This window comes from Quercus robur, chromosome 5 (assembly GCF_932294415.1).
Source record: "Quercus robur chromosome 5, dhQueRobu3.1, whole genome shotgun sequence".
Lineage (NCBI taxonomy): Eukaryota > Viridiplantae > Streptophyta > Magnoliopsida > Fagales > Fagaceae > Quercus > Quercus robur.
In genome coordinates, this window is record NC_065538.1 from 30,543,264 (window position 1) to 30,557,484 (window position 14,221).

General features: G+C 34.6%; 2 protein-coding genes across 2 annotated transcripts; both read right to left on the bottom strand.

Annotated features, from left to right (window-relative positions):
• Window positions 1–3,123: 3,123 nt before the first annotated feature.
• LOC126725773 (mediator of RNA polymerase II transcription subunit 15a-like) lies at window positions 3,124–8,922 on the bottom strand. The gene is made up of 2 exons (XM_050430687.1): window positions 8,563–8,922; window positions 3,124–3,862 (listed from the first exon to the last, which is right to left on the bottom strand). Exons 1-2 carry the CDS (start codon window positions 8,736–8,738, stop codon window positions 3,640–3,642), a joined length of 399 nt encoding a protein of 132 aa, XP_050286644.1. The 5' UTR covers window positions 8,739–8,922; the 3' UTR covers window positions 3,124–3,639.
• Window positions 8,923–9,316: 394 nt separating this feature from the next.
• On the bottom strand, window positions 9,317–12,414 carry LOC126725774 (uncharacterized). Its single transcript, XM_050430688.1, has 2 exons — window positions 11,895–12,414; window positions 9,317–10,715 (listed from the first exon to the last, which is right to left on the bottom strand). Exon 2 carries the CDS (start codon window positions 10,682–10,684, stop codon window positions 9,377–9,379), a length of 1,308 nt encoding a protein of 435 aa, XP_050286645.1. The 5' UTR covers window positions 10,685–10,715; window positions 11,895–12,414; the 3' UTR covers window positions 9,317–9,376.
• Window positions 12,415–14,221: the final 1,807 nt, after the last annotated feature.

A 14,221-nucleotide genomic window follows, 5' to 3' on the forward strand; every position in this document is an offset into this window, starting at 1 on the left:
TCCCCTTCTGAGAGTGAGAGAGAGAATGACGGCGACGGTGCCGGCGAAGGAGCGACAGGCTCACTCAGGCAGTCACTGGAATCGTCTCTCAATGCGGCGGCGTCCTCTTCAACTCCTCGCCTCAGCCACTACCATGTCTTCTCGCCATCCCCTTCCAGTTTTGCTTCATTTTTCTCAAATTCCCTTTTTTGGTTGCAGTACCGTGGTTGCAGAACTTAGTTTTTTTTTTGTGTGTTTGGGTTCCTGCGATGGTTGTGGGTGCTTTTTTTGAAAACAAACCGAGTTCAATGAACTCGGTTTGCAAGAATGGAAACCGAGTTCATTGAACTCGTTTTCCAGTCATACAAAACGAGTTAATTGAACTCGTTTTCTAGTCTTACAAATCGTGGATTCTGAACTCGAGTTGTTATATTCCAAATTAGTTTCAAACGTTTCCTAACTAATGATATTGTTTGAATTTTATTGTTATTTTCTAAAAAAATCCGCATTTGGATTTGCGTTTTCTACTTATGTTCAGCGTTCGCGTTTTATTAACGCTGGGATCCACGTTACAGTAAAACGAAATAAACGCGTTTTTTTTTTTTTTTTTTTTTTTTTTTTTTTTTTTAATGCACGCGTCACAGCCTTTAGGGATACAGTATACTGTTTACTCATTGTTCATTCATTGATCACAAGACCCACAACTATTTTATTTAGAAAAAAAATATTAAAAATGGATTACACGATATTATTTACATATTTAAAAATTATTTTATTATAATATTTTCAGTTTTTAATTTTTGGCAAAATAAGCCATATCTAAACGGATTATACTTATCTTTTTAGAGACGTTATTTGAAACAAACCTTAAATATTTCTAGTTTTGATTGGTTGGGATCCAATCATAAACAATTGAAATCTTCATCATCATTTATATATATTATTAATAACAAGATTCTTTATTTGGGTTTCGTCATTTTGCGCATTAAAATATTTTCATACAAATTCTTTAACCTTCTAAAATGCCTCATATCTTCTAGTTAAATAATTTTAAATTTAAAAAACACAATCGGATAAAAGAGTAATTTACTATATTTTTAAAATTTCAAAGTTTTAGGTTTTTTCTTTTATCTTCTCCAACCTAAATTATTATTTTTGATTTTCAATTCAAAATTTTAAACTTTTATCAACAACTAGGACACTATCTCTGTCTCACTTTTAAATTATACTTAGGACAAAATAAAAAATAAAAAAGAGTCTCATCACATGCACAAAGCTCGTGTGATGAAGTTAGTTTCAAATAACGTTTAATCTCTTAAAAAACAACTATTGGAGTCGATTTTGGAAGGGAAAATTTAAATGAACTTGAGCCTATCAACCAATGTTCGAAAGTGTGTATATATATATATATATATATATATATATATAAAAGAGAGTCAAGCCCACTACTCACTAGTCACTCCAATTGAAAAATGGAAGCAAATGGTGCATCACTACATTGTGGAGAAATACACAAGACAGTAAATCACGAATGAGAATTTTAAAAAATATATATTTATTATTGTTATTATGATCACTATATAATGAGCATAAAGAAGGGATTGGTGAAGGAGAGAGAAGGTTATTTGCACCATGATACACCCTAGAGCACCTTTGGAATAAGTTGCTTCTTATATCAGAAGATTGGATTCAAGCTTGGAAGAGTGAATAAGGTTGGTGAGGTAGGTAAAATCTTGCTGGTAAGTGCATAGTTTGGTGACAATGTTTTATAGCAAGTTTGGGGCATTAATTTCTAATATCCATCTTTGAATAAGGATCAAAGCTTATGGCTGTTGGATTTATAGTGTAGATGCCCTTGGGTGAGATTTTGGGAGAGTCATGAGAGTTTTGAGCTCTCCCCTTTCAAGTATTCACACATGGGGTGTTTGACAATGTGTTAAATGTGCACGTGTTACTAAGATAAGGTGTGTGTGTATGAATCTTTTTTCTTATTTTTATTTTATGGAGTTGTCACCAATTATTAGTTTTATTCTAAGTGTGATTCGTTTGTCTAATTTGTTTTAATTACCTAATTAACTAAAACCAATTCAAGGGTTCTTAAATTAATTAAGGTAACTAGAGTCTCAAACCAAAGATTATTGGACTTGAAAATTCGGTTATAGGTGGAAAAGGTGTTAAATACCCTACATTGCTTATCAAAAGAATAGCATCTTATTTTAATTTAATCACAACATTCATATTTTAGAAAGATAAATAGAATACTTGGCATTTGTTTTTGAAAAAAGTTTTGTACAAAACAACACATATACATAATATCTTATTTACATATCTAAATAACATGTGAATATTATTGTAAAGAGTAATTTACAAGCAAACATGTGAGTATATATAAATAATATGTGAAAATTAAAATGCAAGAAGGTAAATATATATAACTAGCATTTGAGTATTATATTTATTATGTATCTAGCATGTGAATATATAATACTATACAACATAGAAGAAAGGAAGGTAGAGGAAAGATATCACATTATGCATTTAGAGTAATAAGCCAAGTTTATTCCCCAAGTTTCACTCCTATGCACAAACACAATAAACCAAAATGGTTAGTGTAGGAAGGAGGGGGATATGTTAGCTTGATCACATACCATCAATTCAATTGAAATGAATCATGGATACATATCAACCTCTTTAAAAAGTGTGCAAAAAAAAAAAAAAAAAATGATTGAAAACAAAAGATAGAAAACACCATTTACTTACATTTGAAAAGATAAGCATTGTCCTTTGGAAACAAATCATGACTTTTTGGAAAAATTCTCATTTTAAAACAAAAGGAATTTTGGGAAAAGGAATTTTGAAAATGGGATTCTCTCTTGAAATTTTATGAAAAAAAGGCTTTTCAGGGGAAAACTTAAAGAAAGAGCAATTAGGGATTCATGCTTACTACCTTTATATATATATATATATATATTTGAGAATCCAGATAGTAATTTTATTATTGTAGGTGGTTTTCAATATACCACATGTTGGAAATAAAGGACCACATATATGTTGTTCTAAAATGGTGCTGAAGATTGACTTTAGCGGCAAAGAAGAATGATACCGGCAGTAAGATTGCCTGCAAGGATCAAGGACCATCACATGAAGTCACAAATGTTTACCATTTTAGTTTACTTTCATTATATATAATGAATAGGCCATACACTTACTATTTAGTTAGTCCAGCGAAATAAAATCATCAAATTAAAAGAGGACGAACTCATCCTAACAAGTCTTATTTAGGTACCTTACTAGTTTAGATAACTTTTTTGATCAATTACTAGTTTAGATAACTAAATACTTGTTAAACATGCATGTACATCCATATGAGATGACATATAGAATAGATTCCATCAACGCCACAAATATCTCAAGAAAGGTGAAGTTAAAGCATTAAAGCTGAACATGGCCAACAACATTTGGGATAGGATTCTGACTTAAACCAGAGACAGGAGGCAGTGCAGATGGTAAACTGGCAGTGCTTAACTCCAGCAGATGGAATGTTATTCTGAAAGTTTTGAGATACATCTGTTGGCGAGACTGATTAGCTGATAATGGAATAGGAAGTGACTGCCCTGGATTATGAACTTGGGGCTGCATACTCATCCCTGCATCTGGGGACTAATTATTACTATTGCCAGCAGAGTTGGATGGCAAAGCATTGCCTACAGGATTCTGAGACTTAGTTTCCATTGTAAGCAGTTTCAGAGATATTTTTCGTAGATAATCTGACTGGCTTGTGGCAGCAGTATAAATCTTTTCCTCAAACTTTATAGCAATTTTCCTAAGTTCATGTAATCCCTCTTGGCCAGAAACAGGGAGATGCCTCTTCAAAGTTTCCATTCTATACACAAAAGGAGATACTCATATTATGTTACTGACCATACAGGCATAATTAAGCTATTAAAGAAAAAAGTCCCAAATTGGTAAACTATGCTGACAGTGCAGAATTTAAAGCAACAAAATGTGAAAAGAAACCACATAAAATTTCATGAATTTTTTTTTTTTTTTGATAAGTAAATAAAATTTCATGAAATTTTAAAAACATGAACAAAAACCCAATATTTTTTTCTCTGAAAAAAATTAACAGTAGCACTTGATTGGTCTAGGTTCACTATGGAAAATCTGTCAACAGAAAATGTTTTCCTAGTCAACTAACATGATACCTTGCTTTCCATATATTAGACCCCCAAGTGTTCCTCGACGAATTGTATTCCTAGCTCCTTATTTGGGAGATGCATTCAGGTGTTTTGTTTCCAACTCCTAATATAGCACTACTAGTTCTTGTAGTCAACTCCCATGATACGACATTTGCTTTCAATATCATATCCAATTCTTATACTTGTAGATGCATTTGTCATATTTCCAAGAAATTTTATTTTTCTTCATATGAGGATCATCAACACTTACCACAAGCCTTTCTGACTTTACTTTGAATATTTGTTCTCTTCTTTTTCCACTTATGCCCTTCCTCTGTTTTTTCTAATAATTAACTGCAGTAAAATATTGGCTATGGTATGAAAAGCTACTACAAACACATGCTTTATCAAGCTCATACATGGAATGAGTAGCTAAGCATAGACACTTTATTTGGGGTGCCATAACCGTGTCATAACAGTGCCCTACAGGCTGTCTCATGTTATAATTTTTCAAAAATTGCTCATATTGCCATATTGTACCCACACCCGTGTCCATGCATCCTAGATTGAGTAGAGAGACACAAGTCCCACCAGCTAGAGCACAAATACAGGCCTAACAGAAATGTTAAAGCAAAAAACGCATTCCATATATGAGCTTAATAAACCAGAGCCACCGACGATGTCTAGGAGGCACCAGTTTTGATGGTTTGTGCTTGGAAAATTTTGTCATACCAATTACCAAACACTTGAAAATGTTTTTCTGTAAAAAGTTTTCAAAAGAAAATACTTTATTGTAAAAAATTTTACATTTGAAACATTTTACGGTAAAACAAACAAAGCGTTAATTCAGTCATACACAATATTCAAAATGTCAAACGAAAGAAAATGAGAAACCAAGCTGTTTGGAATAGCTTCGTTGTTTTCACTAGTTTATTTTGTTTAAAATGTTTATTATTTAAAAGTACAGGTGTGCTTAGAAAAATGCAAGGCTTTCAAAATCTGTACCTATGGAATGAGTTGTCTTATTTCGATTTTTGAACCTGACCAAACAGGGTAACAAATGTGTGTATGTTACAGCTTATTTTGGTGAGTTATTTTCCCCCAGCTTGTTAGATAAAATTTTATAGAGCATTACTTTTTTTTTCTTAGTATAGCTAATTAAATCCTTACTAATTAAAATGGATAGCACTTTTAAAAGTAAGCAATCTGAAATGAAAATTTAGTCTGTCACATGATTACTGGTTGTGCTGGACCTAGTCGTATGTTAAAGTAAGCTACTAATGTCACCACATGGGGATGTGTTACATCTACGCGATATCCCAAATGGACAAGTTACAATTAGAGCTCCCACATGCTTGCGCACTTCCAATGTGATATTCATTGCACTTCTACCACATAGCACCCTCACAATCTTGATGGGGGTCTCAAAGCATTACTCTTCGGTGCAGACTGCAGACTAGCTTTTCAGTTAAACTGTGTTCTTGAATGCGTGTGGCATTGAAAGTGAAGATTGTAAAATGAAATCTTCAAGTGTTCCACAACAAATTCTACCCCTAGCTCTATATTTGGGTGACGCACTCAAGTCTTTTGTTTCAAACTCATAATATAGCATTATTAGCCCTTGTAGTCAACTCCCATGATACAATACTTTCTTTCAAAGTCGTGTCTGGTTCTTATTCTTGTAGATGAATTGTCAATTTTCCAAGGATTTTTATTTTTCTTCATATGAGGATCATCTACACTTACCACATGCCTTTCCGACATTGTTTTGAATATTTTTTTTCATCCTTGCAGTTATGCCATTCCTTTTTTTTTTTTTTTTTTTTTTTTTTTTTAAAATTAACGAACTGCAATAAAATACTGGTTATGGTATAAAAAGCTACTAAAAGTACACAATTTTATCAAGCTCATATATGGAATGAAAGCACAAGTCCCATCAGCAAGCCAGAGCACAGATACAGGCCTAACAGCAATATTTAAAAACCAAACATTTCAGTTACATGCAATATTCAAAATGTTGAATGTAGAGTTAGTCAAACAAAAGACAATGAGAATCTAAGCATATGAAGACTCGAGCTTTGTATTTAGAAATAGTTTTGTTTTTTTTTTTTTTTTTTTTTTTCATTAGCTTATTTTGTTTAAAATGTTTATTATATGAAAGTATAGTTGTACATAGAAAATATGAGGCTTCCAAAAGCTGTACTTATGAAATAAGCTAACTTATTTCCATTTTTAAGGCTAACCAAACAGGGTAATAATTGTGTGTTTCTTACTGCTTATTTTGGCTAGTTTATTTCCCTAGCTTGTGTAGGTACAATTATTTTAGAGCTTTACTTTTTTTTTCTAATTATAGCTAATTAAAAAACCTTTCATATTAAAACCGGTGCACTATTAAAAATAAGCTATCTGAAATGGAAACTTACTCTTTCACATGCTGAACCTAGTTTTATGTGAAAGGAAGGAGTATTTGTCGTAACCCTAGGATTTTTTTTTTTTTTTTTTTGGGGTATGGACACATGTTGAATCTAACATGAAGAATGAAATATGAAGATACTATTGTCAGCACATGGAGATTCGTTAGTCACATCTATGTGATAAACCAAAAGGACTAGTTATAATTAGAGCTCCTACCATACTGGCATGCTCAAAAGGAAGGAGTATTTGTTGTAACCCCTAGGATTTTTTGCACGTTGTATGGACATGTGTTGAGTCTTATGTCGAGAATAAATTAGGTCTATCTGGGCGATATATAAATACAAATGAGTAGTACATGGAGCTACTATTGCTACCAAATGCAGATTCATTACTCACATCCATGTGATATCCCAAACAAACTAGTTATAATCAGAGCTCCTGCCACACTTACGTACTCAATGTAAATGTTATATTCATTGCACTCTTACTGCATAGTGCCCTCACAATCTTAATGGGGTCTTACAACATGACCCTTCAGATCAAAACTAGTTTTTGAGTTAAACTCTATGTTGTTGAATGCATGGCATCAAAATTGAAGATTAAGCAGTTAGGTTCTAACCCCCTCCAAAAAAATGAATAATTTGACCAGTTAAGCTAATGAATAGGATGTAAGGGGAATCAAAAAAAGAAAAAGAAAACGAAAGCTATTAGAGCATCTCCAACAGTGTCGGTATACTTGTTTTTTGGCTAAAATTTGGAGAGTTTGTGCATTGTTCATGCTCCAACAGATGTGGTATACTTGGATTTTTTTTTTTTTGGCTCATGAACAGTAGCCCATCAAGTCTGATGGGCTACTGTTCATTCTTCAAATGCATTTTTTCTATTATAATAATTAGGTGTTGAATAAAAAAATGTTGGAAGATGTGTAGTTGTTAAAAAAAGAATAAATAATGAATGAAGAAATAATATTTAAATGAAATAGAGAATGGGATAGAGAATCTGTTGGAAGTGTATTTGAAAAAATGGGTAGCTAAAAGGTAAAAGTCACTGTTCATTCTCCAAATAATACAAAAATTTGGAGATTCTGCTGGATATGCTCTTATAAGTTCATTTTTAACCATCAGACCCAAACACAACCCGTAAAGCTGTACCAGGTTTGTTACCGCTTATTTTAATGAGTTTATTTCCCCTTGCTTGTTTAGGAACAATTTTTAAGAGCATTGCTTTTTTTGACCTTAGCATAGCTAATTAAAACCTTATTAAAACAGGCCACACTTTTAAAAATAAGCTATCTGAAACGGAAATTAACTCTTTCACATGATTAACGGGTTGTGATGGGCCTAGTTTCATGTTAAAGGAAGGAGTATATGTGGTAACAACCCCTACGATTTTGATGAAGTTGTATGTACACATGCTGAGTTTGACATTAAGAATGTACTATGCCAATCTGGACTATATATAAATGAGTACATGGGGATGCGTCAGTAACATCTGCGTTATATCCGAAAAGAACTAGCTATAATTAGAGCTCCTGCATTATCATCACATATGTGTGATATATCAAAAGGACTAGTTATAATTAAAGCTCTAGCGCTCTCGTGTGCTTCCAATTCATGAGGATAACTAAGCTGACACAACAGGGTGATGTTATGTTCATAGCACTCCCTAGTCCCTACTACATACAGGACTCACAAAAACCTTTGATCAAAGCATTACTCTTGAGTATACAGACTAGAATGAATTTTTTTATTTCCAGTTAAACTCTGTATTCTTAAATGTTTGTGGCATCAAAAAGTGAAGATTTTGGTGTAAAGTTCTCTAATTTCCACCAAAAAAGTCAATAACTTGATCAATTAAGCTAATGAATAAATTCAATTTGATCGGATTCGGACCCAAACACAACCCGTAAACATAAATATGTAAAACAAAAACAAAAAGCAAAAACAAAAACAAAAAGCCAAAGCAAAAGAGAGAGAGAGAGGAAAATTACATCTTGTTGACGATTCTTCGACGAGAATCCGGCTGTATTTGGCTCCGCCAATCAAGAAAATCCATGGCAGCTTCTCCACCGCCGCCTCCAGGAGCTCCAACGCCGCCTCCAGGAGCTCCAACGCCGCCTACAACAGGACCTTGAGATGGACTTGGCCTCCAATTATTGTTATCCATGATGATCTAAATTTTGTAACCGAAATTCCAACCACCAAATTTATATAAAAATAATGAAAATGCCGAATAAGACCTAGGCAGAAAAGAAAGAAAAGGACATAACTTAAGGGAGGATTGTTAATTTATAAATAAAAGGTTGAAGAGTTTCAGGCAAAAAAGGATTTTGAGAGTTAGAGCATCTCCAGCAGCCTCTCCAAATTTTTGCCTAATTTTTGCCTGTTTAGAGAATGAACAGTGACATTTAGCTTTTAGCTATCCACTTTTTAAAATACACTTTCCAACAGACTCTCTATTCCTTTTTCTATCTCATTTAAATATTATTTCTTCATTCTTTCTTTATTATTTCTTTAATCTTTCTTTATTATTTTTTTATTCATTCCCAACAACTATATTTTTCAAATTCCTAACAGCTATATTTTTAAATTTCCCAACGGTAACATTTTCAAATTTTCCAACAATTATATTTTCTCAATAGCCTTTTTTTTTAAGGGTTATTTTTTTCAAATGGTAATATTTTTCAATAGTCATACTTTTCAAAAAGACTTGATAAATTTCAAAATTAACACAGATATGATAAATTTCAAATTACATCGAATTTAACCTGTAGAAAACTTTCATAAATGAAGAGAAATTTCAAATTACATCGAATCACTATATCGTTGCCACAAGTGCTCAATGAGATCCAATTGGAGTTGAAAATGAGTTTCTGTATCTCTAATTTTTTCATGGGCTGCAATGAATGCCGTAAATTGACTAAATTCTTCTGCAGGCTCATGGGACACTGTTGTAGGGATGCTTTCAGGCAATTGTTCATAATCAAAGTCTTCTGCTCCATTAGTATCACGTTCATCTTCAATTATCATGTTATGCAATATTATGCATGCCTTCATAATGTAATCAAGAGCCTCTGTTTTCCAAAGACGTGCAGGCCCACGAATGATTGCAAATCGTGCTTGAAGTACTCCAAACGCACGCTCTACATCCTTCCTTGTTGACTCCTGAGTTGTAGCAAAAAGACTATTCTTTCTACCCAGTGGAACGGAGATTGTCTTTACAAAAGTGGACCATGAAGGATATATACCATCAGCAAGATAATATCCCATTGTATAATCATGTCCATTGATTGAGTAATTCACCGAAGGTGCACGACCTTGAGCAAGGTTGGTAAATATAAAAGAACGGTCTAGCACGTTGATGTCATTATGAGACCCAGGTAACCCAAAAAATGCATGCCATATCCAAAGATCATATGATGCTACTGCTTCCAAAATAATTGTTGGCTCACGACTATGACCAGTATACTGACCTTTCCACCCCGATGGGCAATTCTTCCATTTCCAGTGCATGCAATCAATGCTTCCTAGCATCCCTGGAAATCCACGCCTTTCACCAACTCTTAGCAACCTAGCAATGTCATTGCTATTTGGAGACCTCAAGTACTCTGTAGAATAAATATCGACTATGGCTTCAACAAATTTTTTGAGACTCTCTATTGCAGTGCTTTCTCCAATTCTCACATATTCATCTGTAAAATCTGCCGCTACTCCATACGCAAGCATCCTTAGTGCGGCAGTCATCTTCTGAAGGGAAGACAAACCAAGCAATCCGGTAGCATTTCTTTTTTGAACAAAATATTCATCTTTCTCTTCTAGATTAGACTTAATACGTAAAAAAAGAGAACGACTCATTCGAAACCTCCTCCGAAATATGTTAGGAGGATATACTGGTGATTCTGCAAAATAGTCTTGAAAAAGTCTTTGGTGGCCTTGCTCATGATCACGTTGGATACACCTACGGCCTGGAACAGAACCACGACGTGATGTTGATGCCCTTTCTTTTTCTAATCTTTCTTCTTCCAATGCAAGAAGCGCAATTATCTCAAAATCATCATCGGAATCAGAGTCATTTAGAAGCATATTACGTACATAATTTGTATTACGACCCATGGACAAAATTTCCCAAGTTGCTGCCAAGTATCTAAAAAAGCATTCAAAAGGTTTACTTAGCAAAGCATTTAAACTTTTAATCTCTAGCAAAACAAGAAACAAACTCCAGAGGAATGAATGATAAATGATAAATCACAAATCAACACCATACTTCAGGCCTAGGTCTAAATAAATGTTTTTACCACAGGGAGTTCTTTGTAGAAGATTAAGAACTCCCTTATATGGCGTCCAGGATACTCACATTGCAAAAAACAATGGCTTCCCTACAGTTTAGAAACTGAGTTCTGGTTTTAGAAAGATCCTCTCCACTGAAACTTAAATAACTTCTTGCATTCATGTTGGTTGGTTATTTTAGGCCCTGTCCTTGGCCTGCTCTCAACTACCCTAGGCTGGGTACTTCCATTTTGAGGCTATCTTTAGTCTTAACCCAAAAAGCTTGCCCTCAAGCCTCTCGAACCTAATACTGAACGAACAATTTCATTGCTCCACACAAAGATATGCACTTGTTTTTTTGTTGGGCATGACACATTTGTTACTTGAGAGGAGATTTATTGAAAACAGACGAACATAACAAAATAAAATCAATGAAAATCAAATTGAAACAGCTGCCGTTTTCTTTAATTGGACCTAAAAAGTTCAGAAGTCAAGGAAGAAGATGACGCCGTTTTCTTATTCCCGTCCATTGCTTCTCTCAGAAACCTCTCTGTTGGTGTGTGTCTATATATATATATATATATATATATTCAACAACTACTGTCTAAGAAAAAATTTCCCAAGTTTCCCCTGCCTTCTCTGTTTTCCTCAGAGCAAGATTTCAATCATATTACTGTAACACATGAATCAAAATGCATTGAAAAAAAAATAAAAGAACAAGAAGAAGGAAGGAAGAAAGAAAGGGATTAAGCTCTGTATCAGGGAAGGCCTTAAGTCGAACAGTTGGCATGCAAAAATAGAGATGAAGCCAAAAAATTTATTAAAAAATAAGAAACTAAAAGGAATCAGATTAGCTTATTGACTCTAAATAAGATTGATTAAATAGCTATAGATGAGATCAAGAAACAGAGTGAAAAGAAAAACACAAATCAGAGATACATAGAAAAAACCCATAAATCCAAAACTAAATCCAGACAGTAGCAATAGCAAATCATGCAAAACCACCAATAAATTCAAACATTATTAAAAAAAAACCATGAAATCAAATTTTGGGTACCGATTTCCGCTGTCGACCGATATTCTCAGATTTCCATTGTTGACCGATGTTCTCAGATTTCCATTCTTCCTCACTGGTGGTTGAGCCACGATTTGGGCTTCAAAATATCTGGGCAGATCGTTTTGTGAGAGAGAGCTTCGTCGATTTTGAGCTTCGTCGATTTTATGCTTCACCGTCGTTTTCTGATGAGAAGCAGAGAGTTTTTTTCTGATGAGAAGCAAAGAGAGAGTTTTTTTCTAAAGAGAAGCAAGAGAGAGACGGAGTGAAGAAGAAAGAGAAAGGAAGGAAAGAGAAAAAACTATTTTTTTAATTCAACCGGTATTAGTTTAATGAGAAATATTTTTTGCAAATGCTACAGTGATCGCTACAGTGCTCTCCAGACCTGGAGAGTCACTGTAGCAAATCTAAAAAAAAAAATAGAGATAGAGAGGCTGCTGGACTTCATTTTGGGCGTGAATAGTGGTTTTTTTCTCCAAATTTTAGATATGCCTAGTGCTGTTGGAGATGCTCTTAGAATTGATCGATTGAATTGAGAGAAAGGGGAATATATAGAGATGTATGTCATGTCATGTTTGGGGTTGTTTTTGGGAAAGTTGGATTCTTTTATTAAAGCTGAACATCGATTGAAGTGAAAGTGTTCTGAATATGGAGTCATCTATATGGCTACAAAATACATACCCTATATGCTATGCCTTTTTAGGAAATATACACATCAATCAGCTGGACTTCCAAGAGAAAGTAATGCACCAAATAATGCATATAGATAGTCCACTGGTCATGAAAAGATGATGCACCAAATGTCGTTTTCGTGACTATGGGTTATGTGTGTCATCTGTCAACCGAGGGAGTAGGGGGTATTTTTCGTCCTCTTAAAAAATGATTTTCACTTGTACAAATCATTGCCTATCTATATATTTTTTAAGGGTAAAGTTTCCCCACAATCTTGTTTGGAGAAACTCTCTCTAAACTATGACGTGTCAGCACTAAAAATTGACACCTGTCCAACCCAACTAAAGCTGAAGTTCATGAACTAACTCCCGTTAGTTCAAACGTTAGACCTTTCCATATCTTTTTTTATTAAAAAAAAAAAAACTTCTCACCATCATCACCGAAACCTAAACACTCTGTCCTCTCTCTCTCTCTCTCTCTCCTTCAACGCAAATCCCTTCTCCATCTCAATCCTTTGTTGCAGACCGTTTTTCCCTTTCTTCAATCGTTTTCAATCCCAACTAATCCTCCCTCCACCGGTTCCCCTGATCTATCTCTTGTTTTCGATGGTCCCACCCATCAACCACTCTCCATCGTTCCACTCATCAAATCCCTTCCCTCTCTATCGGCACTACTCCCTCCAAAACTTATTTTAACATTTACGAAGAAAAAAAGAAATTTTGAAATTTATGTTTATGTGTACACATCGTGGTTGTCGTTTGGATGGCGATTGGGTCGGATCATGGGCATCTTCGAACAAAGGCGAAGCAACAACTATTCGTAATTGTTCCAATTTGGGTATTGGTGAATCTCTTCTCTGGCCCGGTGCTCTTTATAGTTTTTTGGGTATGGGTATGAGATTGTTTTTCCCGTACGGGTATGCAATTGTTTCCGGTATGATTGTTTTTCCGATATGGGTATGTGATTGTTTCCTGTATGGGTATGTGTGTTTTTCCTATGGGTTTGTGATGGGTTGTTCAGGCTGGCCGATGGCTTTGGGCTATGGATTTGCAATGGGTCATGATGGTAATGGACCAGTGGTGGTTGTTTGACCGATTTGGGTTTGGGTTGGGTTGATCCAGAGTGGGGGTTGATCCGGTTTCTAGTGTTTTTAAGGATTTTGTTGATGGTGGTTGGGGGTTACATATTTGGGTGGCAATTGTTCAGAGTTTGGATCGGATTTGGATGCGATTGTTCATAGTTTGGGTCGGAGTTGGGTGGTGTTTGGGTTAGATTTGGTGGGTTTGTGTGTGTTTCGGTGGTTGGCGGTGGCAATTTTTTTTGGAGTAATTTTGGTGGTGATAGAAGAGTGGCTGAGTTTTGGTGGATGGTGTTATGTGGGAACGACGGAATGAGTGAGAGAGAGAGAGAGAGAGAGAGAGAGGACAAAGTGTTTAGGTTTAGGTGATGATGGTGAGAAGCTTTTTTTTTTTTTTTAATAAAAAATGATATGGAAAGGTCTAACGTTTGAACTAACGGGAGTTAGTTCTTGAATTTCAGCTTTAGTTGGGTTGGACAGGTGTTAATTTTTAGCGCTGACATGTCATAGTTTAGAGAGAGTTCCTCCAAACAAGATTGTAGGGAAACTTTATCCATTTTTTAAAGTAAAATGGTTTAGT

Bases quoted from the DNA above. Each gene is read 5' to 3' on its own strand.
- LOC126725774 (XM_050430688.1), bottom strand. From the start codon at position 10,684: ATGGGTCGTAATACAAATTATGTACGTAATATGCTTCTAAATGACTCT.
- LOC126725773 (XM_050430687.1), bottom strand. From the start codon at position 8,738: ATGGATAACAATAATTGGAGGCCAAGTCCATCTCAAGGTCCTGTTGTA. The intron at 3,863-8,562 runs GTAATTTTCCTC...TTTTGTGTATAG, and splicing joins CGAAGAATCGTCAACAAGAT to AATGGAAACTTTGAAGAGGC.